The following is a 27,784-nucleotide window of genomic DNA, read 5'->3' as shown; positions in this document are numbered from 1 at the left end:
TCGGTTAGCCGCCTCCGCACCCCAACCCTGGACATCGGCGCCCTCCCCCCGACGCTGGTGCTCACGGTGCTGCTCCAGATACCTGCCTTACTGGTCTGCCTCGCCCACTGCATCCTAAGGTCCCGGAGAGCCGTCTTCACTGCTCACTTCCCAGCCCTGATAGAAAGGCCATGAGGAGTTCAGTACGTGAGCCAGTGGAGATGAGAAGGAAGCCGTGTGCACTGCACTTGGAATCAGCCTTTGTTTTGCTCTACTGCTGCCTTCTTTTCCTGGCCGCTCTTGTCTCTGACCCCCTCGCTGAAATTCCTTACCTCCCCTTGCCCTTTCAGCAGGGGAACCCTCTCTTCTGGCTTCCCCAAAACTGCTTGTTAAAAAGCAATAAATCACGGTTTTAAGTCCTTGAGAGTCTTTTTTTCCCCCCTCTGAGCAAACATAAAATAATGCAGCAAAATCATGACCGGAGAGGTTTTCTTGCTTTCTCTTCAGAGATTAGATGGGTTTTATAGTGTCCTGTGAAAAGTCATTCATGGTAAAATCCTTACTATGGATATATTTTTACATGTTGACGGAGCCCCATCTTCCAAATTCTTCCTAGTTCTCTGGGCGAGAACATTCTTCCAAATTCTCTGGGAAACAAAATATCAGGTCCCGTTTTGGAATCTATAGCAGCAGTGGTGGTAGTAGTCGTAATAATAATAACAACAACGACAGCAGCAGCACGTCTGTGGCGCTTACTCGGGTCAGGGTCTGTCTTCAAAGCACTTTCTGTGTGTAATTCACTCCCCATGGCAACACTAGGAGTGGAGCTACTATTATTCTACTTCCCACCTTAAAAAATCAACAGAGTGGTGAAATCAAGGTCAAGAGTGGAGTTAGGATTTGAACCGAGGCCATTTGGCTCCACCTTCCAAATGGCTACGGGTCCAATGGTGGAAGGAAGATGGGAGCCATGGTTTTCCTCACCGGGGACTCACACTAACTTCTGCACCTCTCCCCCGGAAGGCGTCTCCCGTCCTTTGCCTAGACTGCCAAGAAGCTCCAAGATGGTTTAGGATCCCCTTTTTCTTTTACAGCCAAGGATGATTCCGTATTTGTGTCTTGATCAGCAGTTGCCCAGGTAATGGGAAAAATTGAAGAAAGGAAGTGAAAACTCAGAAATCAGAAGGGCTCGGCAACGAGGCCGTACAAACGATAAAAACTCAGATTGTGTTCTACGACTTCCAAAGTGTTTTTGCCCGTGTGTTCTCCCTAGGATGCCCCTCATCACTCTTCATTGTTATCGTCTCCTCCTTACAGGTGAGGAAAGTGAGGCTGGAGAGAGTTGAGTGGCCTGTACCAGGTCACCATATTGGTCTCTGGGGAACTAGAATGCATGCTCAGTCTTTCCCTTCTCTTCCCCTCCACCCCTCCTGCCTGCCTCCCTCCCAGTAAGTTCTTCCATCAACTTTAGACACAGGCAGTGTGATTTCATCTTTTTTCCACATGTATTAGATTTCTTTGTCACATAACAAATTGCCATAAACTTAGTAGCTAAAACACCTGTTAGCTCACAGTTATGTGGGTCAGAAGCCCAGGCTCAGAGTTCCTGGGTTCCCTGCCCAGAGTTCCAGAAGGTTCAGTGTCGAAGGTGTTACCTGGATGGAGTTCTTGTCCAGAGACTCTGGGAAAGATTCTTTCTGTAAGCTTATTCGGGTTTGGCAAAATTTGCTTCATGGTGGTTGTAGGACTGAGGTCCTCATTTCCTTGCTGGTTGTCACCTGGAGGCCAGTCTCAGCTTCTAGAGGCGGCCCATATTTCTTGCCTGGTGGCCTCCTCCGCCTGAGGCCAGGCGTGGTGCATCAAAACTTTCTCATGCTTTGAGACTCTGTCCCTCTCTGGTTGCTAAACACCAGTATAAACTCCAAAATGTAAACCCCGTGTGATTTTTTTTCAGGCCTGTTTAGATTATCTCCCTCTTCTAAGGTCAGCTGATCTGGGGCGTTAATTACAGCCATAAAATCCTGCAAATCACCGTCTTGACTACATTTTGATGGAATATCTGGAATGAGGGGTAGGGAGGTAGGACATCATCTTAGCGTTGTGCCTGCCACCAAAGCATTGCAGCATTTAAAAAGAAACGGGGACTGAGTCTAAGGTATTTATTTTTCTGTAGAAATTACATAAATTCCTTTATGCTTTTCGAGTTTTTTGCCACCACAGTGCATTTTATGTTTCAGGCCATTTGATTGAAAGCATATTTGCAATCTGTACACATCTTTTGCCTTAAAAGGATTGAAAAAGAAAAAAAAATCTTTTTCAAAAGGACTGAACAGACAGTATTATTGAACACAGTTCAATATAAGCCGAGTTATCTATCACCATCTATTCATAAGTTCATCTTTTAGCATGTTTCAACCTATAATTTTTCAGCCCCAATGGTCCATCTCCTTGAACCTCTTCTCTCTGCTCCTTGGCTGTTTGATTCCTTCTCTGCTTGGGACTCTCACCTTAAATATCACCTTGTCATGGATCGTCTTAACAGTCTTATCTAGTGTAGGCTAGAAAAGACAAGTACATGAAACTGTGCTTTTGTTAAGGATTCCTCTGTTGTGGCTTTCTTTTTTTTTTTTCCTTTTTGTTATTTATTTATTTTGTGTGTGTGAGAGAGAGAGTACGTAAGCAGGGGAGGGGCAGAGAGACCGGGGGAGACACAGAGTCCAAAGCAGGCTTCAGGCTCTGAGCTGTCAGTACAGAGCCCGACACGGGGTTTAAACTCACAAACCACGAGATCATGACCTGAGCCAAAGTCAGACACCCGACTGAGCCACCCCGGCACTCCTGTTGTGGCTTTCTATTTCTGGATTTGTGGGTTGCCAGTGTCTTATCTCTAATTTCTGTTCGACGCTAAGCCTTTGGAAGGGGCACCTTCATAGGCCCAGTGTCTAGACTGTGCTTGGTACAGAGTATGCATCAAAAATTATGTTTATTTGATGTGTAAATAGAAGGTGTGGCCTGGTACTTGGAGAAAAGTAACTTTAACATTCATATTGAGAGGTTGCTAGAGTAGTGAACCAAGTCTGTCACAAAGTCACTGGTAAAGCATTTATGGTTTGAAAAGCACCCGACTGACAGTCATAAAGCTCTTGAAAGAAAGAGAGGAGACTCTACAAATGGTAGAGTCAAAGTGGAACGATTTCCATATTCTCCTTTGAAGCATGCGATGCCACTCGGTGAGAGGTGGGTGCTGAGTCTTTAGGTCATGGACCATCTGATATTTGGATCAGGTCTTCGTGCAAATTCTTGTTGCCCCAAGATAGGAGCCTCTTGGCCCCCAGCCCTCCTCTGAACACTTCCTCTCTGACTTCTCCTCAGCTTCACCTCCATCCCTAAGCAGTCGTACACCCACTTTAGAAAATGTTTCTCCTTGGGCAAATTCGTCAACCTCCCTGAGCCTTGTTTTCCTCCTCCATAACATGGTTATGGCCACTCCCACCTTGCATGATCATTAGAAGGATGGAAGGGTAGTGAGTGAAAATGCCTGGTACCCCCTGAGGTGGATAAATGCCATTTCAGTTGTTACTAGACTCCAGCATGTTCTGCGGATCTGGTGTGGACTCGAAATGCTCATCTTCATGACAACTGGTTTTTGGAAATCATTCAAAAAGAAGGTTATAGTAAATTAGAGGATTATCAGAGATGATATCCTATTTAATTGATTTTTATCATCATTATACTAAAGACTACCTAGTTTCAAATCTATAGATTACAATAAATGCATTTCACCTACAACTATCCAGAGCACAATTTGCCTTTTTTTTTTCTTTTCTAATGATTCAGAAGGCACTTCAGAGCCTTGTAGTGCCTCTGGGTTTTTATTATGAATTCCAGTTAGCATTTTATTACAGTTGTTTAGAAGTGTTGGTTGCTCTCAAGTTCTAGAAAGCACCTTCTAGGTAGAAGTTCAACTTTTCTCATTCCTTAACACTTGATCTACAGATTGTTTCTTTCCATAAACACAGACACCCCCCCCCCCCGCCCCGCCTTCCCCGGTTGCTTGCCTTCTTGGTGGTGAGGACTGTCCTGCTGTGTGGTTTGTGCTAGGAAGTCATACAACCAGAGAAGTCACATCCCTGGAGCCAAGAACAACAGTCAGTGGGCTTCGAGGAGTGCGTTTGCCATAAAGTACCGTAAGTTGTTCAGAATCGGTCGAGCTGTTATCACATTTCCGATGAGACCGTTTTAGAGAACAACAAGGGCAGGGTAGATCAGTTTACATTTCTTTTTCTTCTGTCACTGGAAAAGAACATATTTGATGAATTCTCAAGGCAGGTTAAATAGTAACAGCAAATGTGGGGAGGGAACAATTGAGGCAGCTTCTGCTGTATTCATTATGGGGAACATTTGTACCCTCAAAGCTGCGTTCTGATCTTTGTATTTATTTTGCCTGCCTTTCCTCCACTGAGTGTGATCTAGAGAAGTCAATGCATTGCATGACAGAAGCGTCAGAAAACTGTATTTCTGAATCAATTCCTGCAGTGGGCATCCAGAACACCCTGCCCCTAATTAGCTGGGAGAGCGTGGACCCTTGATGCTATATCTCGGCCTTAGCTCCCCATTCCTTCTCCTGTAAAATGGGGCTATTCCTTTCCTATCAGAGGGCTGTGATAATAAAAGGCCATGTCGTGTTGGTGTGAAAAAAAAAATTTTTTTTTAAACACCATGCAAATGTTTTCAGTTTTATTTTAACTCAAATCAACATGCAAAGTCAAGATGCCACCGTGGTCAAAGTTGCAGGCATCGGTTCATCATGTTTCTGGGTGAAGTACGTGAAAGTGATTATAGGTAATAAATATCTTTTTTTTTTTAAACTTATTGCAGAGGCAGTTTTTCCACCGTTAATGAGGGTAATTTGACTTGGTTGAAGGATTGCAGTTCTTAAGAATTAATGCAGTAATCCAATTCAAAGATTTAAAGAGATCTAAGATTTTTCACAGATCGTGTGCAGTGAATGTGCTCCTATCACATAGCAGCTAATGGACTTGAACGCCAGTCTGTCATTTACTGTTCCCTCCCTGCACAGCAGCTTTGCCCTTGGTAGTGAGTATACTTTCCAAGCATTGCAGGTTATTTAGAAGTGTGGTACATTTGTAACACTTTTGAGAGATAGTATCCTATTTCCCACAGCCCCTAATTACTATAAAAACTGGGGTTATCTTTCTTAATTACACGTTTGAATCCTAATCTGCTAAGGTCTGAGGAATATCAGGCTCAGAGTAGCTGCCTTCTGCTTTTTTTTTTTTTTTTGAGGAGGGCTTTTTCTTTTTTTTTTTAATGTATTTTCAAGAAGGAATTCATGTATCATTGTATTCATACGTATAGGTTAATTCACGTGAATACAAAGGTTACATGCGCGGTATTCATAACTTTCCATTTTTGATAATGATGTATTATTCACAGCTAACAATATTTTGTAAAGCCTTATTTGTAAAGGATGTTGGAAATGCTCTTATTTCCCGATTCCATTATGTTCCCAAATATTAAAAATCCCATTTTGAAGCAATTAGAAGCATTCACTTCCCTTTCCACGTGTGCTCTGCAGACAGCGTCACCATACTGTGCACACAGGAACCTTTGTTCCTTAATTAGAAAAAGGACTAGAGCTCATTAATTGTGGTTCCAAGTGATGTCTGCTCGAACGTCGAGGCAATCATACGTGGCAAGGAAAGACCGGGCCCAAATCTGGGAGGCTCTCAGCTCTCGGGCAGTTCTCAGAACTGTTAAGAGATAAATAAACAGCCAAGGGTCCTTGGAGGGCTGTCCTCCCATCCTGGGCTGTCCCTAAGGCCTGGCCAGCTGCTCATTAGTTTTAAAGCCATGGAGATTTCTGTGCTCACAGGAGGAGGAGAGGGGAGAAGGGACCATTTGTATAGATATCTAGACCTTTGCCTCTGTCCAAGGCCTATCACCTTAAGACAAAGGTCAAGGTCAGGAATCTCTTGGGTTTTTGTTTGGGGATTTTTTATTTTTTTGATGTTAGTGGACCCCATCTAGATGCATTTAGATGTTATCGAAAGCGAGTAAATTGCTGGCCAACTGATAGAAGACAGTTATGTTTTATAGGCTGATTTTCACTGCTGGCTTCAAAACATCGGAGGAATTGCAAGAGTTTTGAAAGCTAAAACTCCCAAACTGAATTGGCAAAGCCTTAGGCCCACATCAGTCGTCAGCAAAGAGCCCTCATTTCCACAACAACTACAGGCATTTCTGCAGCCTCCAGGAAGCTTCCTGCATTGAAACGTTCCCAGAACATCTTAATAGTGCCAATGGCAGACTCATCTCACTGGTCCAGGTGGAGGTTCCAGAAAACAGGGAAGGGGACAGGCTCGGTGAAGATCTGGGAATGCACGGGCCATGTCTTCCTGTGGCTTGGCTGGGCTAGCAGGGGAATACTGAAATAAAGGGTAGGAAGAATAAAGCAACCTGTCACTTTGAAAGCCGGAGAATGGAAAGCAGAGCAGTCAATTTGAGGGTCAGTTCACTTGTCTTTGGAAAGGTTTCTGTTCAGTCACATCCACCCTCTGGAAGGACAAGAACTCAGGACCCACTAGGCTAGTCTGCGGTCCTCCCATGCCATGGCACCTATCAACTCCTTCCTCCATTCTTGATTTCTCTTTCTATCCTGCCAAAGGATAAATTGCCTTACCCCCACTGGTGCTAACGGAAGACGTTATTCACAAAAGGGAGTGCTTCATAAAGGTAGCAGAGATCTGGCAGGTGGAGGCCCAGCACCCTTTCCCCTATGCTGATAGTGGTCAGAAGAGGTGAACACGGAAACAACTAGTATTTCCCTAAAATGTTCTGCCATGTAAAGAGACATGTCTAGCTAGCAATATATATATATATATTTCCCCCTACCAGTAATTTTTTTTTTATGTTGCATTTCTCAGGGAAAGAAAAAAAAATAGATTTTAAAATGTAAAAACCTGTTCTTCAATTGAGTATGCAAAAATCTCATTGCAGTATTTATTCCAAACCTGCTCTCATAATGTTCAGTCAAGGAGAAAACAGCAAAAAACAGTTGTTGATGGACTTAGCACAGAACTGGATTAAATAAGCATTAGTCTACTGAAGCTGATTACAGGAATATGAAAATGCAGTATCTTAATGGTACATATTTTTATGTGGCAGCTCAGTTGCCTTTCATTTTGCAGCTAATATGTCTATTCTTATGAGTCATTTACTTCTTTAATTACCTTTTGCAGGCAAGGCACCATGGTATATTAATGTGAATGATTTTTACTGCCAGTTTATCATACAATGCCCCAGAAGTTGAAAGGCGTAATTGACTTAGAAGAACAGCTCATGAAGGAAACAATATTTAGTTGACAGTTTTGCTTGTACTCTCTGTTGACGTTTATGAGTTTACACTATGCTAAAGGAGTAATAAACACAATTTTCTTTCAATAAAAGGAAAGGGTAGCTCCTAAAATACGTTTGTGGAAAGCACATTTGTTCATTTCTTGAATAATATGAAAATAACACATTTCTAGTGATAAGACCTCTCAGATTGCCAATTGAATTAAACCTTTGAAGGTGCATTTATAACCTGTCTCGGAGCATTAGGAGATATTAGGGTTCGTGTGACTGAATCGATTTAATGAATATTTAAATTATATACAGATTTGGATAAATCATATTTAAATCTAGGTGTTAGGGGTGAGGCTGTTGGGTCTTGTCCGCCCGATTTCCGGAGGGAGGGGAGACAGGAAGGGAGCTTGGGAATGGTCTGAAGGGAGATTTTCTTTCTCCGAAGGGAGGGGAAGTCTGACAGTGTATTTTGGGAAAATAAAAAAGAAGGCAAGGCACAGTCAGTACAACTCCTTATAAGGTCTGGTCTTTGAACAGTTAAAATCAATAGTAGGGAGGGTCCCTGCCCTTCTGGTGTCTGGATGGTCCCTTGAGTTGACTTGGGCAGTTAGCAAGTGCCAATTTGTTTCAGCCATCACTTCCATGGTCCCCTTGGCCCTAAGCGGGCTCACCGGCTCTGGGCAGGCCCAGCTTTGGCACATCGGTTTAGAGGGAGTTAAACTTTTCACAGTTTTCTGGATTGTTTGCAGTTCAGTCCTGTGCAGCATAATGAAAGTTTTCTAGCCATCTGTTGTTAAGCTGGCGGTGAGCAAGGCCAGTATATCCAAACAAAGTTCTGGCCTGCTGTAAACTGAACCTGTCAGTTTAGCATAGCTTTGCTGACCCCTCCAAGGAACAGGGCAGCCCTTGGTACCAGGCACTCACTGCAGAGAGCTTTCAAAGGGGAACTATTTCGGGGGTGGGGAGTGGGGGCCTGTTTACTTTTCCCTCAGTGTTCCTCTCACTGGATTGGACCAGTTTATACTTAATCTTTATGTGGATAAAGGGATACTCGTCCCCCCTCCGTTTTCAGAGCGGGAGGCATGGCTTCTTAATAGGGGACTGTAACTTTTAGGACAAGGTGTGAGTGTCCATAAAACAGTGTGAGGTGGCTGTGATTCGCAAGGATGTTCTGCGCGGTTATTTTTGTTTCATTATTTTGTCTTTCAGTGTTTGGGAACAAATAGTCCCAGGCAATGCAAGGTCCTGTATTTATTATTACCTTATATAACTAAAAGTGTTTCAGAGCTTTCAAGGGGCTTTCTTGCCCCTTTCCTTCTGCACTTTGCGTTTTACCAGCAGAAGTTAATACATAGCATAATTTAGCAGATTTGACAGTGTTCCCAGCTGTGTGGGGTGTTACCTGCTTCTCTGTTCTCATTTGCAAGGTGTATCTGTTGCTTTTCATTGCCCAGCTTAACCATAAAATAATTTCATTGTTTCATGGTGTTTTTTTCTTTCCATAGTGAATGTCTAATTCCTGCTTCCTCCTTAGCAGTGTTTCCTTGACTCTGTATGAAATATTCCTATACGTTACCTGTGTGTTTACACACACCCCCCCCCAACATTTACCTAAGCCTCCCCCTAACCCTTGTCGGTTTCCTCTTGCTAATGACACCTTGTAGGTGCTGTTGTATTTTTATCTTGGTCTTGCTGTAGTATATTTCCTGTCCAGCATTGGTTACATTTGTGCTGTGTTAAGAGAGGGCTCTGGGGAGCCATTGTCAAACCTCTGTATCCATCTCAATTCATTAAAATATCCAGGGAGAATGGCCACTGTCATTGAATAACTATGTCTACCACTCCCCTGGCTGCCTTAGCCCCCGAGAAGAGAAGTGGGCCACAGTCCCACACAGTAACAAAGGGAGGAGGCACCAGAAGGATGCATGTTTGTCTTCTGCACCAACGTGAGAGGGTTTGGGTCCAACTTTTACTGCAAACAAGGAATCTACAAGGGTCACGAATTCCATAAATGGCAGGGAAGGGGAACAGAAGAAGCAGAGGAACAAACCAGGAGATGCAGGGCTTCCCCTTTAAGGGACAGGGAGTGCCGTGCTGCAATGGTGAAAATATTCAATTTAAAATTTAAATGAGTGCACTTACTTGGAAATACCATACAGTCATAATCTGTTTGTAAGGTGACTGACACATAAAGTGCTTTTTTGTTTTAAGGTAAAAAAATGTATTCGGGGTAGAGTTTCGGGTGTAAATGTCAGGTGCAACGTAACGTGTACTCACTGCAAGAGTCAAGCAAATAACCTTGGCATTTAGGACACTGCCTTTTAGAACATGAAATTGTATTTTGTTGTGCGTCTTTTTTTTTTAAGGAGGCCTACATTAAGGGGTCACCTATTAGCTGTGTTTTTGCTGTCTTAAACTCAGCCCTTCTGTCTATTAAAATCAAACCACTGTGTAAACATTCCAGTGTTGTTCTTGGTCTCTACAATGGCCACGGGGATCAGGTTTCACCTGCCTGCACATCTTCAAGCAATTAGAGCAATTAGCGTGAAGCCATTTCACATTCAAGGATTCAAGGTCTATAGTGACATTCAAGTCCAGAAGTCTGAAAGGGAGAGAGGAAACGGCCTAGAGCATGGCTACTATTCCATGGCCCTGAGCAGACAATTTCTCTTTTAAAAATGGTAGCTCTTTAATGATATTATTATGAGGTTTTTAAATGACATATCAAAAGTTGTATATATCAAAAAAAAAAAAAACACCAAACCCAACAGTCACTGAATTACACTAATGAAGGTCTTTATACATGGCAGATTTTTGAAAAAGACTCTCAACAACCATGAGATATGGAATGTTGTTCCTTGCCCCAGTGTGGTAGTGACAGCATTCTTTGTAGAGGAAACTGTTTTAGAATGTACAAAGGAATTAACATTCCGGGGTTTTTTTTTTTCATGGTAAACCTCCCTGTTTGGGGTAAATGTAGTAACTGTAGCCACACGGGATATTTAGTCCAGAGATTTTTAGAGTTAAGTATTAAAAGTGACTTTTTTTTTTTTTAAGGTGAGAGAGGAATAGCGGCATGACTTGAACACAAGGAAGTGGGACAGTTTAAAGATCAGTAATCAGCTTTCCCAAGTCAGCTGTGTAGGCATGCAAGAGGGTAACTTTTAAGAACAGTTGTAGAATCCAGTAGGGTTTTGTTTTGTTTGCTTGTTTGTGTTTTTACATCTGTAACTAAGTTACCCAGGAATCTTGTTTGCATGAGGCCAGCCCTTAAACTGATTACATCTTTTTAAATAGGTTAGTGCATTTTTTTAAATCCACATTTTACTGTTAATTTATTATGCAAAAGGAGGGGGAGGGGCCAACTTTAAAGACGCAAGGGGCTGCAGGAGAAGATTGGGATCCGAGGTCCCAGGAGGGCAGGTGGCCTGAGGAGGAAGGGAACCCACCATGGGCTAAGTTATCATGTGGAATTCTCTTTCCCTTTAACCTGATGCCGCCCATTCACACACAGTGTGTGTTAGCAAACAACTCTGAGTACAGAATTGCTGCGAGTTACCTTTTCTTCAGGTGTACTGAAGAAGCTCATTTTGAGAAAAAGTAGTTGTGCGCCTCTAAGACAGATCTGGTGATAATTCCCTTCTGGAATTGCCCTAGTTGGCTTCCAAGCACTTAGGTGTGAGCACTTCTCTATCTATAGGACTGAATGCATCTATTTTTGTAACTGAGGCTGGAGCGTGTGTGCTCATTCAGTAACTAGCCATGTCAGGGAACTAGACTCCTTAGAGCTCCGTAGCCCCATCTCGAACTACTTAGAGCCCTTCTCTGGCGAGATGCTCTTCCTGACCGCCCACTTGCATGGCACCCAGGCTGTGTGTCTTTTGAAACTGCATTGCAGAGCAGATGTAGGGGATGCTAATAAATGCAGCATGCTGGACCCCGAGCAAGGTAAGGGCCTGCCTTTTCCCCCTGCCTGTTGGAAATACATTGCTAGGAAATCATTCGCAGCGCGTTTATAACGGGACCAGCTGAGTTAGACGGGAACATTTGAATTGGATACTCCACCCTTCCTAAAAGTGAAGAGGCAGGAATGGAAGTGCTGTGGGGCTCAAAAGGGAGGTGAGGCAGTAAACCAGATCTTTCCCATTTTTTTTTTCCTAGCCTAGTCCTCTGTTTCTGTGATCTGCCTTTTGAACTGTTTTTGTGGCTGATCAGTTCCACCTAATATGTCTCTTGATTTCTGCTATTGTAATACTCAGGCGACATGCTGTTCTCTTCATTTTTATAAGCTTTAGATGCTTCTGCCTGTCATATTCTGGCGGTTTATCTTCAGCGTCTGGATTTGCTTTCAGACTTGAATGTCTATCAAGCTGCCGTTGCTTTGAATGTGAGATCAAAAGAAGATGAATTCCAGTAAAAAATTTCCTTCCATGAAGAAAAGATTGGGGCCTATGTAAACATCCCACTGACAGTTCCCAATGAGTTATTTTAGCCAAGTATTAGCACCTGGATGACAGACAGTCCAGCATTCCATGCTAAATAACAAATCAGTTGCTTCCGTGGCAGAACATTGCCACCACAGCAATACATTTTCAGAAGGAATCCTTTTCTTCCTCCTCCTCCCCTTCCCCCCTTTTTCTTTTCTTATTGAATATGGCTGTTCAGCTGCTCATCTTATTTTTCAAGCTGACTTGTTCTGCCTTTAGCGGTTTACTTTTCTTTACAGTATCTGTCAAGTTACTCGGGTGACGGAAGACAGGACTTTGATAATTAGTTTGGGGCGGGTTAAAGAGTGTTCGAGTAGACAAGCTAGGCATCTGGAGATAAACAGGTAGTTTGGTTGATTGCGGAGAAGGAAAATATAAGAGGAAAAGCAGCAGAAGCAAGATCAAGGGCATATCCCAGGAATGCGGGACGATATGTTCTTTAAAAATACGTGTGACAAATTCCTCTAAAGTCTGCAGAATCTGAATTTTCTTCCTTTCTTTCTTCCCTATTTTTTTTTTTAAAAGCATCCTGCCTATGTAAATGTCACCACAAAAATATCTCGAGAGCAGGTTTCCCGAAAACCCTGCCTGTGTGTATTCGTCTGCGAGAGTGAGCTGTTTGGCTAGGGCTTGGTCTGGCCGGGGCACACGTTTCTGATGCCGTGTCGCTGCTTGCAGACCTGGAGTGATTTAGATACGTGTAGCATTAATAGATTTCTTTAAGCGCTAAATGCAACTTTGAAAATTACCTGCAAGCTCCAACTGATCTTTCAACTTTGAAAGTGAAGAATTACTTGAGGAATTCTTGTGGTTTCTTTGTCATTTAGTGAGAGCCCAGCCAGCTACTGTGGAGGCAAAGCGTCCCTGAGGTTGCCTACAAAGGGCAATGTTCCAGTGTGCTTTCTCCTCAAGTGTGCTTCAGCCGCACAGCACTTCCTGTTTATTCAAACATCTTTTTTACCACTCGGCAACCCCCGCTTCACAGAAACAGCCAGAACCCATCTACAGCAAGAAGACGGAAATCCAAAGGCAGACAGTGCGAGCTCACTCCGTCAAACTCTTCATTTTCTCTGTAAGTGTCCAGAGAAAGAAAAAAAAAAAAGGAACATTTTGCTGGGTTAAACTTTTAAACTCGGGATCCGCTCCTGCGCATTCTCTGAAGGGCAAAATGAGATGTTCCACCTTGTTTACTGCTTTCTCTCTCTCCCCCCCCCCCCACCCCTTCTCTCTCCATCAAAAGCGGTTTTCTTTTTAGAGATTTGAGGAGACCGTTGGTTGGTTCTAACTCCTTGTGAATCCACTCTTGCTTTCAAATGGGTCTTGGGATATAATCAGCTAAGGAGGCAGCCGAGTGTCGTCAGGACAGTTTTACAGGCTTGAACGTAGATGAGAACTCTCTCTGCCGATGTGTGACTTTGTTTGGTGTTGCCTCCTTTTTCTTCCTGTTATCACGAGGGGTAAGAGAGTCCAGGGATGGTGCCTTTGTAATTCTGCCTCTGCACAATTGTCCTGTGATGTTTGCATCATGACACCGTCATCACTTGTGAATCGGTCTTGATAATATTTGTACCAATTTCATGCCAATAAAAGTCAGACTGCTGAAACAAGCATGGTCATTATCTCACTCACATTACTATTGTTTAAACGGAGTGGGCTGCGAAAGGAAAGAGAAAGCCCGGCTCACTTTCTGCAATGCTTGTTAACTTTGATGTTGGAAAGCTCTTTTCAAAATTCTCATTGTGGGTAATTAGTATGGCAGGAAAAGCCCTCGGACCTGGGCTGCTCCTTCCCTGTGTGGAAGAGAGCAGTGAGATGGCTCTTTCAGTCCTTTCTGTTGAAATGAGTTTCTTAACACATGGTTTGACATTTTTTTTTAAAGGGTTCCACCTTTTCCTGTCTGATGTCCTCGCCCCTTGAGCCTCCCCCACCTCCCTCCACGCCCTTCCCCCAACCCTGACCCCCAACTTCACTGTAATTGGTAAGCCAGGTGCTAATTTTTTTTTTTTTTTAACTATGTACTGGTCAGGGAATAGACAGGAAATGGAAAATTAGCTCTTTTGATCTTAAGGGGATTGTTATTACTCCGAACCTTGTTTGTTAGTCCCCAGACTAAATATCCTTAAATTTTATTGTCTAAAACAGCATCTGTAGAATAGAGAAAGAAATGAGCTCTCTGGTTGTCTGAACCTCTAATGGAAGAAATATTTAAATAAATAAGTGCGCCTATGTATGGCTATTGCTGTGCTGCGGTTTTTTTTTTTTCTTAGTGTTCAGAAGTTGTTCTACTTTGCAAGAAAAAAATTAGGTTTGTGACTGCCTTAAGGACAATTTGTTTAACAGTAGGAGTAATTGCAGGGAAAATGGAAAGAGTGACTGAAGGTATTTACTCAGATGTCAGTGTAGGTGTGGGGGCCGAAAACTCCGTGTGGGAACAGTGGGCTGCTTTTCTTGGTATCTCAGTCTATTTGATGACCATCAAATTTCCCAGCTCGCTGGTTTTGTTTTTTCTGGATGGCATGTTTGATTATTTATCAGAAGGGGAAGGGAGTAGCTGAAGCAAATAAACATGTGACCAAGTTCTGTTTTGTTTTCCACTCAGAAAGCCATGCCCTTTAACAGATATACAGAAAATAATAAATGCATTGTTTTATGATAAAAGGAAATTATATGTGTCATTAAAAAAAAAAAAAAGGGCAAGTGTGTTAACCCTTAAGACTCAGGAGCCTTTTCGACTTCTGAGAATTTGCCAAGCATTTTACTGAGAATTAATCTATCGCGGCATATGATTTTATGGTGCAGGATTTCCCAGGATTAGCTGTTCAGCATTTAGGCTTTTCTAGATGCTTTACTTAGTTATGCCTGCCTCAGTAGCTCTACTTTTAAGTGGGGTGTGTGTGTGTGTGTGTGTGTGTGTGTGTGTCTTTTAAACAGTAATACCATTCGGTCAAATCAGTAGCTATTGCACTTTTGTTGAAGGCTCTGTTCTGACTTGAGATCTAAACATGAACCGCTCAGTTGAAAGAAAGCGTACCAGAGTTTCTGTGGCTGGTGTATAGCCTACTTTATTAGAGGCCAACTTCTGCTCCTCTCTTTAAAGGTGATAGGCAGATCCTGTAATGCAAATAATGACGTGTACCTCTCTGTCCCTCAAAAAACACCTTCTAGACTTCAATATTATGCAATGCGTATAATGATCTTCAGGATTGTTATCTCACATCGAGGCCTCCAGAGACCGAGGGGAGGGCTCAAAGCTACATTGAATGCAGATTTTAACACAAGCACGCCAAAAACAGAATGTCGTGGTCGTTGTTGTTGTTTTAATTCTCAGGTGGGCTTTGGAAACCGTATGTAGACACGTTCTGTACTTACGCATGGGCTGACATTCGTGCGCACACCTGTACGTTTGCAATAACTAAAGGATTTTCTATAGGGGCTTCCTCTTTGATTCCTATCGTGAGAAAGTGACGGGCATGATCCTAGCATGGTACCTAGCCCCGTCACATCAAGCCCTGTAAATCATAGTTGAAAATCTGCCTCATTGCCTATACTGTTTTTGGAATGCGAATTGGAAACGTGCACACACAGGGATTCCCTCTTCATTGACTATATAAGGGAACAATGCAGCGGACGCTCACAGCACAGCCCCCACCAGCCTGGCCCTGCATGTATGTCCCTGGGAGCTAGCTTTGCTCCAGAGAGGGCAGCCATGGGACCCGTAGCCTTTCTGCCTCCTCTGTTGTCATCTCAGGTGACTCTCTAGAAGGCAGTTGGGTTGGATAATCATACCTTGTACTCGTACTGAGCCCTTTGTCTGGGAAATCAAAGTGCCTGACTAATGCTAACTCGTTAATACTCAGAACACCCTTGGGACATAGGTAGGCTGCAAAGATTATCCCACTTTTGAGGTGGGAAAACGTCCTGTTGTTAAAGCAGTTTACAACTTCCGGGTGTGTCTGTACTTAATGGTCAGGCTAGACCTGAATGGGTATGATGCAGGTGCCATGAGAAGCATTTTCCCTGTGCCATGCTCAGCCCCGACCACAGGCAGTCCCATGAGAAAGTGTTTTACCATGAAGAAGCCTTACTGGAAAATGTAGCTAGTGCACGGTACTGATGGTGGGGAAGGAGGAGCCAACGAAGACCGTCGAAGCTTAGTTTGAGTCTATTTAGGATCCAGTGTAGGATTTTGTCCTTGTTGTTTATACGATACGGCTTGGGCTGAAATGTTAAATATTTGTTTTATTTCACATTCACTCGATATGATGTTGGCAATTTAACTTCCACAAGACTCAAGTTCTTTTGTTCTTTGCAAAGACACAGACTCTTGCTCATTGGCTGTGCAAGATTGAGTCAGAAGTTACTCTGTAGTCTCCCCCTTTGGGGGCCAAACAGTTGAAACATTGTGTTAACCCTAGATGTTACTATGTGATTCTTCGGTTCTGGTGTGTCTTAAGCCTCCCTGAAACGGTTACTAAGCACAGTGAAAAAATTAGTCATGTGCCATTTGCTGTTTAAAGTCTTCGGTTGAAAGCTTTTTCAGAAATCTCTAGAGTAGGGTGGTAGTTTTTAGGTTGTTTGGTCCCCAGTACTGTTGGTTTGGACCTGAATGTAGAAATTAGATTTGAAAACTCTCTCTTAAAAATGTGTTTTTAATTTTAAAAAGTAATTTTGAAAAGATCCTAAATAATGTGATTCCAGGGTTGCTTAAGAAAATTACTTTCCTTAAGCATACTTCCACATGTTAACCTTATATCAATACATAGGTGATGATATTACACTTTATTTTTTATTTTCCTAATTCATGTATGCATTTCCCATGTCTTCTGCCATGAGATTATTACTTTCGTGCTCAGTGATCGTTTGTAAAGTGCTTTTTGAAGTCACTGAAGAATCACTTACCGAATCTCAGGTCCTAGCCTATGGGCCTTACACGTACTAATCGTGATGTAGAAACTGTTATTTCCTCCCATGCTTGCCGGTGAAGAAACTGCGGCACAGAGAGGTTAAGTAAGTTACCCAAGGTCACACAGCTGGCAAGTGGTAGATCGGGGGTTCAAATCAGGGAGAATGGGTTTGTATCCAGGTGGAACGACTGGTGGATGTCCTACCACCATGTTTGCTGCTTCTGGATAAATACGTTAATGTTTTCTAAAGCTAACTTCTGTTTCTTTGGAATTGTTGTGATGCTCTCAAGGTCAGTAATTCCCCCAAATTCCCGGAGAATCCTTATTTCTTCATGCATGAAGACTCAAGTTCCACCTTATGCTAAACTGTGGTTACTGGAAGTTCCAAAAACCATTGTCCCACCATGAGCACAACCCAGTGAACACAGCTGCCCATTCGATGAGCACAGTTTTGTTTTTAATCCCCTTTTTAAGAAAATATTTCTGATTCCTTGACCAGAGCACTGAAATCTTTTCTTTTGCTGTCTTCTATGTGTATCTGCAGTATATTCACATGTATTTACATAAAAGATAAAATCTTCAAATAGTTTCCTATGAAGTTACCTTTGTGGCTTGAATTCGTCTGAGCATTTCTAACTTTTCCCTTGAAGATCTGTCCTGTCAAGCAAGTACCTGTAGTTCTCTGTGAATGGAAGAATTCCATATCCATGGATCCGTGGATTTCAGTGGCCATTTGGGGTTGTGTCATTCCTGAAGTATAAGTGAAGGGATTCTAATCCAAACTGCATGACCTTTGGCATATTATGTAAACGTGTTTACGTCAAGCGCTTTAGAAGCAAGCCAGACCCACGGCTGGCATTCAGGGTTGGTGATCATTTTCTTGTTCACCAGCAGCAGCAGCATGAGCATCATCATCTCCTGGGAGCTCCCTGGTTGGCCTCGAGGCAGCCATTCCTGCTCCGTTGTTCTTAGAGTCCAGGCAAGGCAGGCTTCCTTTAGGGTTTGGTGAGGGTCAGAAATGGCCATACTTGCTCAAGTGCCTTTGCCAGCAGAAGGAGCCCGCACTCATGGTTGCGAGCCATCTGTGTGACCATGGGCAAATCACAGATCCTCTCTTGCCCCCAGGTAGCTTTTTGTACAATCACTGCCGTCTGCCTTAGATTCCCTGTGGTTTTCTCATGGTCCTTGTCAAGAGGACAATGACTGGTGTGAGGTCACTGGGAAATAGGAATGTTTGCTTTCCACAAAATATATTTTTGTATGTATGGGGTAATGTATTGTGGTAGTATATTACATTTAGTAAGTAATGTTCACGTACAGGTATCTCGCTAAGGACTGTCCATGCACACCTCACGTAATGCTTAGAAATAGCCTCTCTGTTCCTGTTTCTGTATGTGTTCACTGCATCTAAAAATAACTCAAAGTAAATGAGATGATGTGTGTGTAATGTTGAGTACTTGTCTGTCAATAAATAGTTAAAAAGAATGCAACTTTTATTATTATCTTCCTCATCCCCTTTAACCAGGGACCAAGACAGTTTTAAGAGTATGCTTATTTGGAAATGCAAATCAAAACCACAGTAAGATAGTGCCTCATCGCTGTTAGAATGGCTATTGTCAAAAAGATAAGACATAGCAAGTGTTGGCGAGGATGTGGAGAAAAGGGAACCCCTCCCCCACGGTTGGGAATGTGAATTGGTACAGCCACTGGGGAAGACAGCATGGAGGTTCCTCCACAAATTAAATGCAGATTCATCACTTCCACTTCTGGGTTTTTATATCCAAAGGAAATGAAGCACTACCTCAGAAAGGTACCCTGTAGTGCCACATTCGTTGTGGCATTATTTTACAATAGCCAAGATAAGGAAATAAGGAAACACTTACCCATTGATGGATGAATAAAGAAGATGTAATATGTATGGGCTATTATTCACCCATAAAAAAGAAGGAAATCCTGCTATTTGCAACAACATAGATGGACCTTTGGGGCACTGTGCTGGGTGAAATAAGTCAGAGAAAGGCAAATACTTTGATCTCACTTTTATGTGGAATCTAATCTAATCAAACCCAAAGGAAATACATTACAAGCAGTTTTAGGGAAAAGGTCGAATCGATTAATTTTTTAAGTTTAATTTTTAAAAAAATTTTTAACAACTTTCTTGAGATAATTTTGACATAAAGAAATTGTATCTATGTTAAGAAGAGATTGGTGATTGCCAGAGGTGGGGACATGGGAGTGAAGGTTGTCAAAATCTACAAACTTACAGACAGTTATAAAATAAATAAATTCTTGGGACATAATACACAGCATGGTGACTGAAGTTAACCACAATGTATCATATATTTGAAAGTTGCTAAGAGAGTAGATCTTAAAAGTTCTCCTTTCAAGGAAAAAAAACCACTCTGTCAGGGAATAGATGTTAACTAAACTTACTGTGGTAATCATTTTGAAATATATAGCTATAGATATCACAAAACATACCAATTATGTATATCTAATCTATATCCGTATATATAATCATGGAGTACACCGAAAACTATTAGAGTATTGTATGTTAATTATATCTTAATAAAACTAAGAGGGGAAAAAGCATTCCGAGAAAACGTTTTTAAAAAAAGATTATAGCGGGAGGCACCTGGCTCAGTCTGTTAGGCGTCCGACTTCGGCTCAGGTCATGATCTCACCGCTCATGGGTTCGAGATCCACATCGGGCTCTGTGCCGACAGCTCAGAGCCTGGAACCTGCTTCAGATTCTGTGTCTGCCTCTCTCTATCTCCCCCTACCCTCCCCACACTCTGTCTGTCTGTCTGTCTGTCTGTCTGTCTCTCCAAAATAAATAAACACTAAAAATTGTTTTAAATAATAATAAAAAAGGATTAGAGTGTGGGCACCTTGGTGGTGCAGTCAGTTAAGCATCCGACTCTCAGGTCATGATCTCAGGGTTCATGAGTTCAAGCCCTGCTTTGGGCCCCATGCTGTTATTGCAAAGCCTGGTTGGGATTCTCTTTTTCTCCCTCTTGGCCTGTCCCCACCCAACCTGCTCTCTCTCTCAGAAATAAATAAATAAGCGTAAAAAGATTATAGTGACATAATACCCCCCTCCTAACAAAAAGCAAGCAGTTACAGCAGAGTCTGAGAATCTGCGGTGCGTTAAAATAAACGTGGGCCAGCAACCGTGCTTGACCTGAAAGCCATGCCAGGGTAGGTGGGGAGAGAAAGGTCTAATGTAGATGAAGGCAGAGAATGGACACAGGTGTCCAGGGCCTGAGCTGTGTGTGGACTTGGGCTAACTTGAGAGAAAACATCTTTGCTCTGACAGCTCACCCTCTCCATTGCTGGCATTAAACGCTCCTTTTGCAAAATACCACCTTTGGCCCAGCGAAAGCAAAGAACGGGGTGCCTGTCCCTACGAGAGCTTGAGGGAGGATTGAGCATCTAAGGGATGATGGCAACAGCATCAGTATCGCAAGAGCAGTTGATGAACTTGGACAGGTGAAGAGGTGAAGCGCCGTGTGAAGGAGAACAGGTACCGCTGGGTCTGTTTTCCCTCCGGTCAGCCTGCTTGCGGGTTGCCGCACAGCCATAGGAACTCGGGGCACTTCGGGGATCCGAGACCAGTGCAGGTCCCTTGGGTCAGAGGACATCGGGGAACGCTACTGCTTAAAGCAATTAGAATACAAGCCGAGTTTTTAGGAAGAGGTAGAATCGATTAATTTTTTAAGTTTAAATTTTTTAACAACTTTATGGAGACAACCTTGACATAAACAGTTGTATCCATATTTAGGTGTTAGGTGTACCACTTGATATTTTTATACCTACGTCTACACGGTGAAAAGATCACCACAATCAAACTAACCTGTCTGTCACCTCTACATTATTACCCTTGTGTGTGTGATGAGGTGTTTTTTTTTTTTTGATGTTTATTTATGAGAGAGAGAAAGAGGGAGGGAGGGAGGGAGGGAGGGAGGGAGGGAGGGAGGGAGAATGAGTGGGGGAGGGGCAGGTAGAAGGAGAGACAGAATCCCAAGCAGACTCCTTGCCATCAGCCCGATGCAGGGGGCTTGACCCCACAAACTGTGAGGTCACGACCTGATCGGAAATCAGGAGTCAGACGCTCAGCTGAGTGAGCCACCCATGTGCCCTGAGAAGTTTTAATTTAAGAAGTATCCCCGTAGCAAACTTCAAGCACACAGTACAGTGTTATTAAGCACAGGCAGCATTGTGTCCATAAGAATTCCAGAACATATTCATGCCGCAGAACTAACTGAACCCTACTACCCTTTGACCAACATCTCCCCATCTTCCCCTCCCTCCAGTCTCTGGCAGCCATCATTCTACTCTCTGCTCCTTTGAGTTCGACCTTTTCAGATTTTGTGTGTGTAAGTGAGATCAGGCACTACTGGGAAAAGTAGAACTTAAATGGAGAAGACACCTGAATGCCTTGTAAATGTGGGCGGAGAGCAGGGAAGGCAGATTTGCAGATGTGGCCATGGCTCCAGGAGTCCTGGGAGTGAAAGGATCTGGTTGGAAAAAGCAGGCCTTTTGTGTGGGGAAAAGAGGCAGGTAAACTTATGTTAAAAGATGTGATACCCGGAAGAGGCCTCTGCCTTCATCCTGAAGGTAAAGTACCCGCATTCATCCTTGCGTGTTTGGCTCTCTGGACTGCGTATCTGTTTGCCAGAATTACCTGCAGTCATATTTGGTCTAATCAGTGACCTTGGTAGAATGTGGGTGTCAGGTTCTCGTGAGACAGTGTGTGTTTGTTTTTGTTTTTCTGTCCCAGCCGTTCCGTAGGTTTGTGACCTTGGGCAAGTCACCGAACCTCATCATCTCACGATTTTTCCACCCTAAATCAGTAATCATAAAACCTTGCCCTGCTTCCCTCCGAGATGGTGGGGACACAAAGTAAGATGACCAGTCTAAAGCAACTAACTGGCATAGTGCTTCGCACACGGGGAGCCCCGCAGTATGCTGTTTTTATTTTAGTGTCGTAAATGCAGGGAGTTATTACACTTGCTGCTCTGTTTCTAGATATTCCTTATTTCTTAAATCCTTAGACTAGTGTAATCTTTGCTATTTGCATTGACCGCTCTGAGAAATGTAAATTATTGGAGAGTATTAGGGTAACGACAACGACAATGATGATGATTTGGTCCTAGTTAACTGTGACCAAGAGTGAGTAGTTCCAAATTTTCGATTCTTAGTCTGGTTTGGGCCTTTGCTCCCTTTCCACTTCTGTTTCTTTTTTTGTCTTTCATGTCAGCTGGAATGTTGCCTCTACATTACCTTTCACTTTTGCTTCTTTCCCCAGCATTCAGGTAAGGGAAGGAGAAGGTATTTTGCAAAAGAGCAAAGCATCCATAGGGCATCCCAAGTGCGTGTGACTTGCGTTGCAAGGAGCAAAGGAGTACAACGCCGTATTTGTTTGAGCAGGAACTAGTTTCGGTGTTAGTGGTAAAATCATAGGAAAGTCTCCATTATTTTGAACATGATTCTAGCCAGATTGTTCTGCAGGCTTCAAAAATAGCCGCGCTCCTCCTAAGGTACGAAAAGATCGGAATCTGGATTGTTCATAATGAGAGTTGCCGGACTGCATCCCCATGAAAGACAATTGCAGAAAACAACAGGTTAACACGGCCAGTTCATAGTTCCCTTTGATTCACATATCCTTCCATTTGATCCCCATATTTTCAACTTTGGGAACTTGGAGAAGGAGTGGACTCATTTATTTATTTATTTTTGGGCCCAGTCTGGTCCTTCCTTAACAAGGAGAAATGGGTTTGATGCAGCACCTAGCTTAATATTTTAGACATTTTCTAATAAACTTGACTTCTGTTTTACTTCCTTGCAACGCCAGCGTTGCCTACGGTCATGGCGCCCCAGGCTGTGGTCTTGCCGGCTCGTTCAAGCTAGACAGGCTCAGGCTTGGGCAGTGCTTGGATGGAATCTGTCCAAAGACAACTCAGGTGCCGGAGACTGGGTGGTGGTGATTCAGCGTCTGGCACCGGCTCCAGCAAGGAGCAGCCAACCAGGGCCTCAACACGGTGGTTATAGGGCCCTACGTTAATAGGTGTATGGAGTAGGAGTATGGTGGGGGGGCGGGGGGAGGTTTGTCTCCTCTTATAAGAGACTTCAAACAGACTTCCTGACTGTTTATAGCCATTAAACTTACTTCAGCTGATTTTGCAAGAGGATCGTAGATAGCCTTTTTCTTTTTGTCTCATGAAAATTCCTAACCTTTACCTTCTTTGGCGGTAAGTGCCCTCTACATGGAGACTTCAATAATCAAGGTTATTCATAACTGTAAGGAAATACAGCATTTTTTGACCCTGCTTCTGCCTCCTAGGTTTCCTTTGGGGCTGGGACTTGTAGTCGAATGCTTCCTCCTGTTTTGGGCCTTATGATGTTTCTCTGTCCATGTCTCCTGTACTTGGGGCATGGGATGGTGTTTGGGCCCCAAAACACTAATGCTGGCATATCGTGGCATGGCGCGAGAGTACAGCGGCACAATTCTGTGTTCTTCTAAACATCATCCCGGTTCTTCTAAACAACAAAAAAGAAAGAGAGAGAGAGAGAGAGGAAGGATGGAAGGAAGGAAGGGAGGAAAAGAGAAAGGAAGGGAGGGAGGAAGGAAAGAGAGAGAGCAAGAGAAAGAAAGGAAAGAAAAGGAAAGGGAAGGAGGGAAGACAGGAAAAGAGAGAGAGAGAAAGAGAGAAAGAAAGACAGCATGGAGCCTGCTTAGGATTCTCTGTCTCTGTCTCTGTCTGCCCCTCCCCTGCTAGCTCTCTATCTCTCAAATAAAAAATTAAAAAATTAAATAAAGTAAAGCCAAAGTGAAGAACATAGGTGTTAAGTGTCACAGCAGTGATAAGCATCCTATGTGTGGCTTGAAGAACATAAAGTCATCTCAGTAAGGGTTTGGGAAGCCCCACTTGGAAAGTAGATCTAGAAGGTGGAGGTTCAGGTTAGCGTGGGACGATAAAGAAATGGTAGTGGTCCAGGTGGCAGAGGGATGCTATGTCCTGGCCTCATCTCTCCTTGTCCCCACACGTGTGGGTGACCTGCCCTATGCCATACTTCCTTGTGCACATAGGACAGTGTGTATAGGGATCTTTGACTTTTTCATTTCCTGTCCTTCTTCATTTCAACTCACGCACGTCATGTTGGAGTGCTGTAGGCATGGTATTGTCTCTGGTCCAGTTTTTCACCCTGTCTGTCTAGATACTGTCTCATAAACTCATTTGCAAAGACTGTGGAACATTTTGAGGAATCCACCCCTATCTAAACGTCAGCTATTATGGAACGCCCTCAGAGTATACAGTATTTTCTCCAGCTGTTAGAACTCCGGGCTTGGATGAAGCTACATGGAACTTTTCCCTTCTAGGTCACTGCTTCAAATACAGTATCCCAGCTGATCTAAGGCTTTGCTATCTGCCCCACCTGCTCTTGGGGGAGGGGCGGGGGTCAAGTCAAGTGAATCAGCTACCAGTGAATGTTCACACTACTCTTCACCCTTATTTGCATTCTCCTCAAGTGTAGACCAAGTAGTAACTGGTGCAAAGAGACTGTTTGATGGTTGTTACCCCCCATGTATTAAAATTTTAATTGGGGAAGTGGGTTGTTTTTTGTTTTTTTATTTAGGACGCTAGTAACATGACTTGGTCTGTTAGAGTGCTTTCTTTCTTTGTATGTGTAATATTTACACAATCACTAGACCCGGAATCTTTCCTTGGGCAAATCCCTCCATGAGATTAGCTTACTTTTCCAGTTTCCTGTGATAACCAAGTGTTTCATTTGTAAATAACTTTTTTTTTCCTTTTTTGCATTTTTATTGGAGAACTCACTGCCTTGGAATGTTGTTGATTCTGTATGAATGCATGTACACATCTAGTCCTATCAGCCACGGTCATTTCTTGTTTTTTTAAATGACCCACACGTGTTCTCCCCATCCTGCAACTGGAGCGGCTGCTGTGTCTAAAGCAAGGAGGTGATGGAGTTGCCCTGCACACTCGGTCCCAGGTCTGGCTGCGGGGTGATTGCTAGTGTTAAATGATGAGCCCTCTGGTTGAGATGGTAGTTAGTTGCCGAGCCGCACCAAGAGAGCAGATTAGTTTATGGGGGAGAAAGAGCTCTCCAGGGGTACTCGAGGTGCATGTGGAGGTTGAGAAATGAAGAGAACAAGAGAGCTTCCCATGCTGCTTTTTATTGCTAGCTTCCCCCCCACCCCCACCCCCATACGCACAGTGACTGTTGATTAGCCTGGGAAATTATCTGAGAAACAGGTTTGATCTTGAGGGGTGGGGAGAGTCTAGGAAAAGAAATTAGAGGAAGGGTGGCTGACTCAGAGCAGCCTTTGAAGCTGGGAGTGGGACAGCTTGTCAGGGCAGACAGGAAATAACCGACTTCTCTCCACTGGCCCATAGCGCATGCTGTCTTCATTCTCTTGGTGTTTGGGACCTCACACCCAATTGAGGAGATTCACTCCGAGCTGGTGTAAATTACCTGTGAGAAGAAACACATAGTCAAAGTTTGCAGCTCGTTTTAAAGAGTTGCAGAAAGAGGAGCACATGGATGCATTTTGCTTTCCCGTCCCAGTTCCTTTTGGAAAATTGGATCGGACTTTGAGCTTTGAGAGCAGCGAATTAGTAATGTCCTTGCATGTCAGCTAAGTTCTCAAACTATCTGGGGCAACTGGTCGCAAGCTTTGTTTTTATAAAACTGTGTCCAGTGGAATCTTCGGGGAATCTCAGAGTACAGACTGCAACCCAAGGCATGGGTTGGCAAACTTTTCGTGTACAGGCCCGGATAGGAAGTATTTTAGGTTGCGTGGACCATCCAGTCTGTGCTGAAGGTACTTAACTCTGCTTTGTGATGCAACAGCGGCCCCAGACAGCATGGAATGAAGCGAGCATGACTGTGTTCCTGTAAAACTTTATTTGTGGATACTGAAAACTGAACTCCGTATAATTTTCACACGTCACAAAATATTCTTTCTTCTATTATCGCTCCAACTATTTAAGTAAGTAAAAACCATTCTCATCTCGTGGGCTGGATAGTAACGGCTCATCTGGAGGATTCGGTCCAGGGGCTGTAATAGCGTACTGACCCAGGACGTAAAACGCTGTGGTTAGTCTTATTTTTTTGAGGACCTCCTAGTATCGGTGTTTTTGTCAGGCCTCATCACCAGGTGTTGTGTCAAAACTTGTATGAAGATTTTTTTTTTCCTTATGCCAGTTCGCTGTATGTATATGTGCATGCATACTGAAATCCTATTTTATGTAAACTTATTGGTGTTTCTTAAAATATGGTAAATGTGTTTTTGAACATTGGCTACCTAGATAAACATGCTAAACATGGGGAAACCTATCCCCTAAAATATTAGCACCTGCTCTAAACTTCAGATATAAATAGCGCAAAAGTTGTAAACATGCTGATGCGAAACATAATTTGTCAATAACAGATGGCACTTACTTGCCGAGAAGGCGAAGGCTCTGATGAGAAAGGCATAATTTTGAGCCAGTAGAATCAGAGGTGTGTCAGAAATGTCCAGGCCCCAGTTAGCATAAAAGCATGGCCTGCGAAACCAGCAACCAAGTACCTACTCCCTGACTCTGAGTACTCAGAGCTGGTTGTGGCCCACGGAGAGTTGATCAAAAGGCAACTTCAACCCCTTGTGCAGAGCAGGATGTAGGTGATATGCAAGGCAGAGAGGGAGGCTGGCCAGTCCACAGATGAAGGCAATGCGTGCCTGCCTTCCAGCCCTCTCCTCTGTTAGCTCACAGAGCCATTTATTTTAGCTTGTTAAAGACAAATACATGCCTGTGCATTTGGGCTTTAAGTGCCTGGTTTTATCAGTCACCCCCTCTCTGTGACATCCTCAAACTACGTCTTTCTTGTAACCTGAGCCTAGCACTCAGTACAGTAACAGGTTGTCCATTGCCAGGCAATTGTCACATCTATTATAAAGGAAGTGTTGACTCAACCCAGCCCAGGAACCGTCATCAATAGTAAAAGGTCTCCAGAGGTGGGATGGGACCTTTTAAGTTATTTACATTAGCAGTTGGTCTGGAACTTGAGTCAGAGTTGATCCTTGCTTCTTACAAGGTACACTTCATTTATTCATATCCTTTCTCTTTCTCCCTCCCGCCCTTGCTAACCCTCCCGTCTTCTCCGTCATACGCACGCAGACACATGTCCGTGCTCCTTATTATTCTGTATCCAAAGGATCTCATTTGTCTTCAGGCCGAGTATCTTAGCGGACTTCTTGCCATATGTGATCGAGATGCTGTTATACAAATAAGAAAACTCCATCCTCGCCCCTCAGTTGCGTTGGAAGAAATCTCTGAGGTTCAGGCAGTGGAGTCCGAGATGAAAGACATTAATTTCATTTTGATGCAGGTAACAGGTAAAAATGGCTACCAAGTAATAAGCGCGTATGAGAAATCAGTAGGTTTCTGGTGCATGTTCCAAAGGGGATCCCATCAGTCATTCCATATTTTCCACTGACCACCAGTGAACATGACAATAAACATTTTTTTACTGTCTGCGAGTGGTAGATACCAGCGATTCATATTATAAATCATGTAATACGATTCATATTATGATGATAATTCTCACATGTGCACTCTTGTACACTAAGGACTTATTCCTCTTTTTTTATGACAACTTAAAATCTAGGTTACAGTGATTTATACACAATAGAAATCGGAAACACAAGTGCCCTTGGATGCTTGATTTCACAGCACTTTTAGTTCTAATAAATTATGTTTGTTTTTTTTTGTTTCGTTTTTTTTTTTTTTTTAATTTTTTTTTTCAACGTTTATTTATTTTTGGGACAGAGAGAGACAGAGCATGAACAGGGGAGGGGCAGAGAGAGAAGGAGACACAGAATCGGAAACAGGCTCCAGGCTCTGAGCCATCAGCCCAGAGCCTGACGCGGGGCTCGAACTCACGGACCGTGAGATCATGACCTGGCTGAAATCGGACGCTTAACCGACTGCGCCACCCAGGCGCCCCATAAATTATGTTTTAAAATGCCTGGTGAGG

At 43.3% G+C, this 27,784-nt stretch overlaps 1 protein-coding gene across 7 annotated transcripts in view; it reads left to right on the top strand.

The window, feature by feature from the left end:
• Positions 1-27,784, top strand: part of FOXP1 (forkhead box P1) — a 596,530-nt gene that overhangs the window by 407,974 nt on the left and 160,772 nt on the right. For 2 of the 7 annotated variants that reach the window (XM_043587928.1, XM_043587925.1), the window contains exon 1: positions 12,537-12,906. The exons of 4 other annotated variants lie outside the window; for them this stretch is intronic. In XM_043587928.1, the coding sequence (XP_043443863.1) occupies positions 12,721-12,906 (186 nt within the window). In that variant the 5' untranslated portion in view covers positions 12,537-12,720. Of the gene's footprint in view, positions 1-12,534; positions 12,907-27,784 lie in introns of those variants that run through there. One more of the 7 variants, XM_043587927.1, reaches the window with a different exon arrangement.

The sequence above is a fragment of the Prionailurus bengalensis genome, chromosome A2 (genome assembly GCF_016509475.1).
Source record: "Prionailurus bengalensis isolate Pbe53 chromosome A2, Fcat_Pben_1.1_paternal_pri, whole genome shotgun sequence".
Lineage (NCBI taxonomy): Eukaryota > Metazoa > Chordata > Mammalia > Carnivora > Felidae > Prionailurus > Prionailurus bengalensis.
The sequence above is the reverse complement of the archived record's forward strand: the minus strand, read 5'-3'. Positions and strand labels throughout refer to the sequence as shown.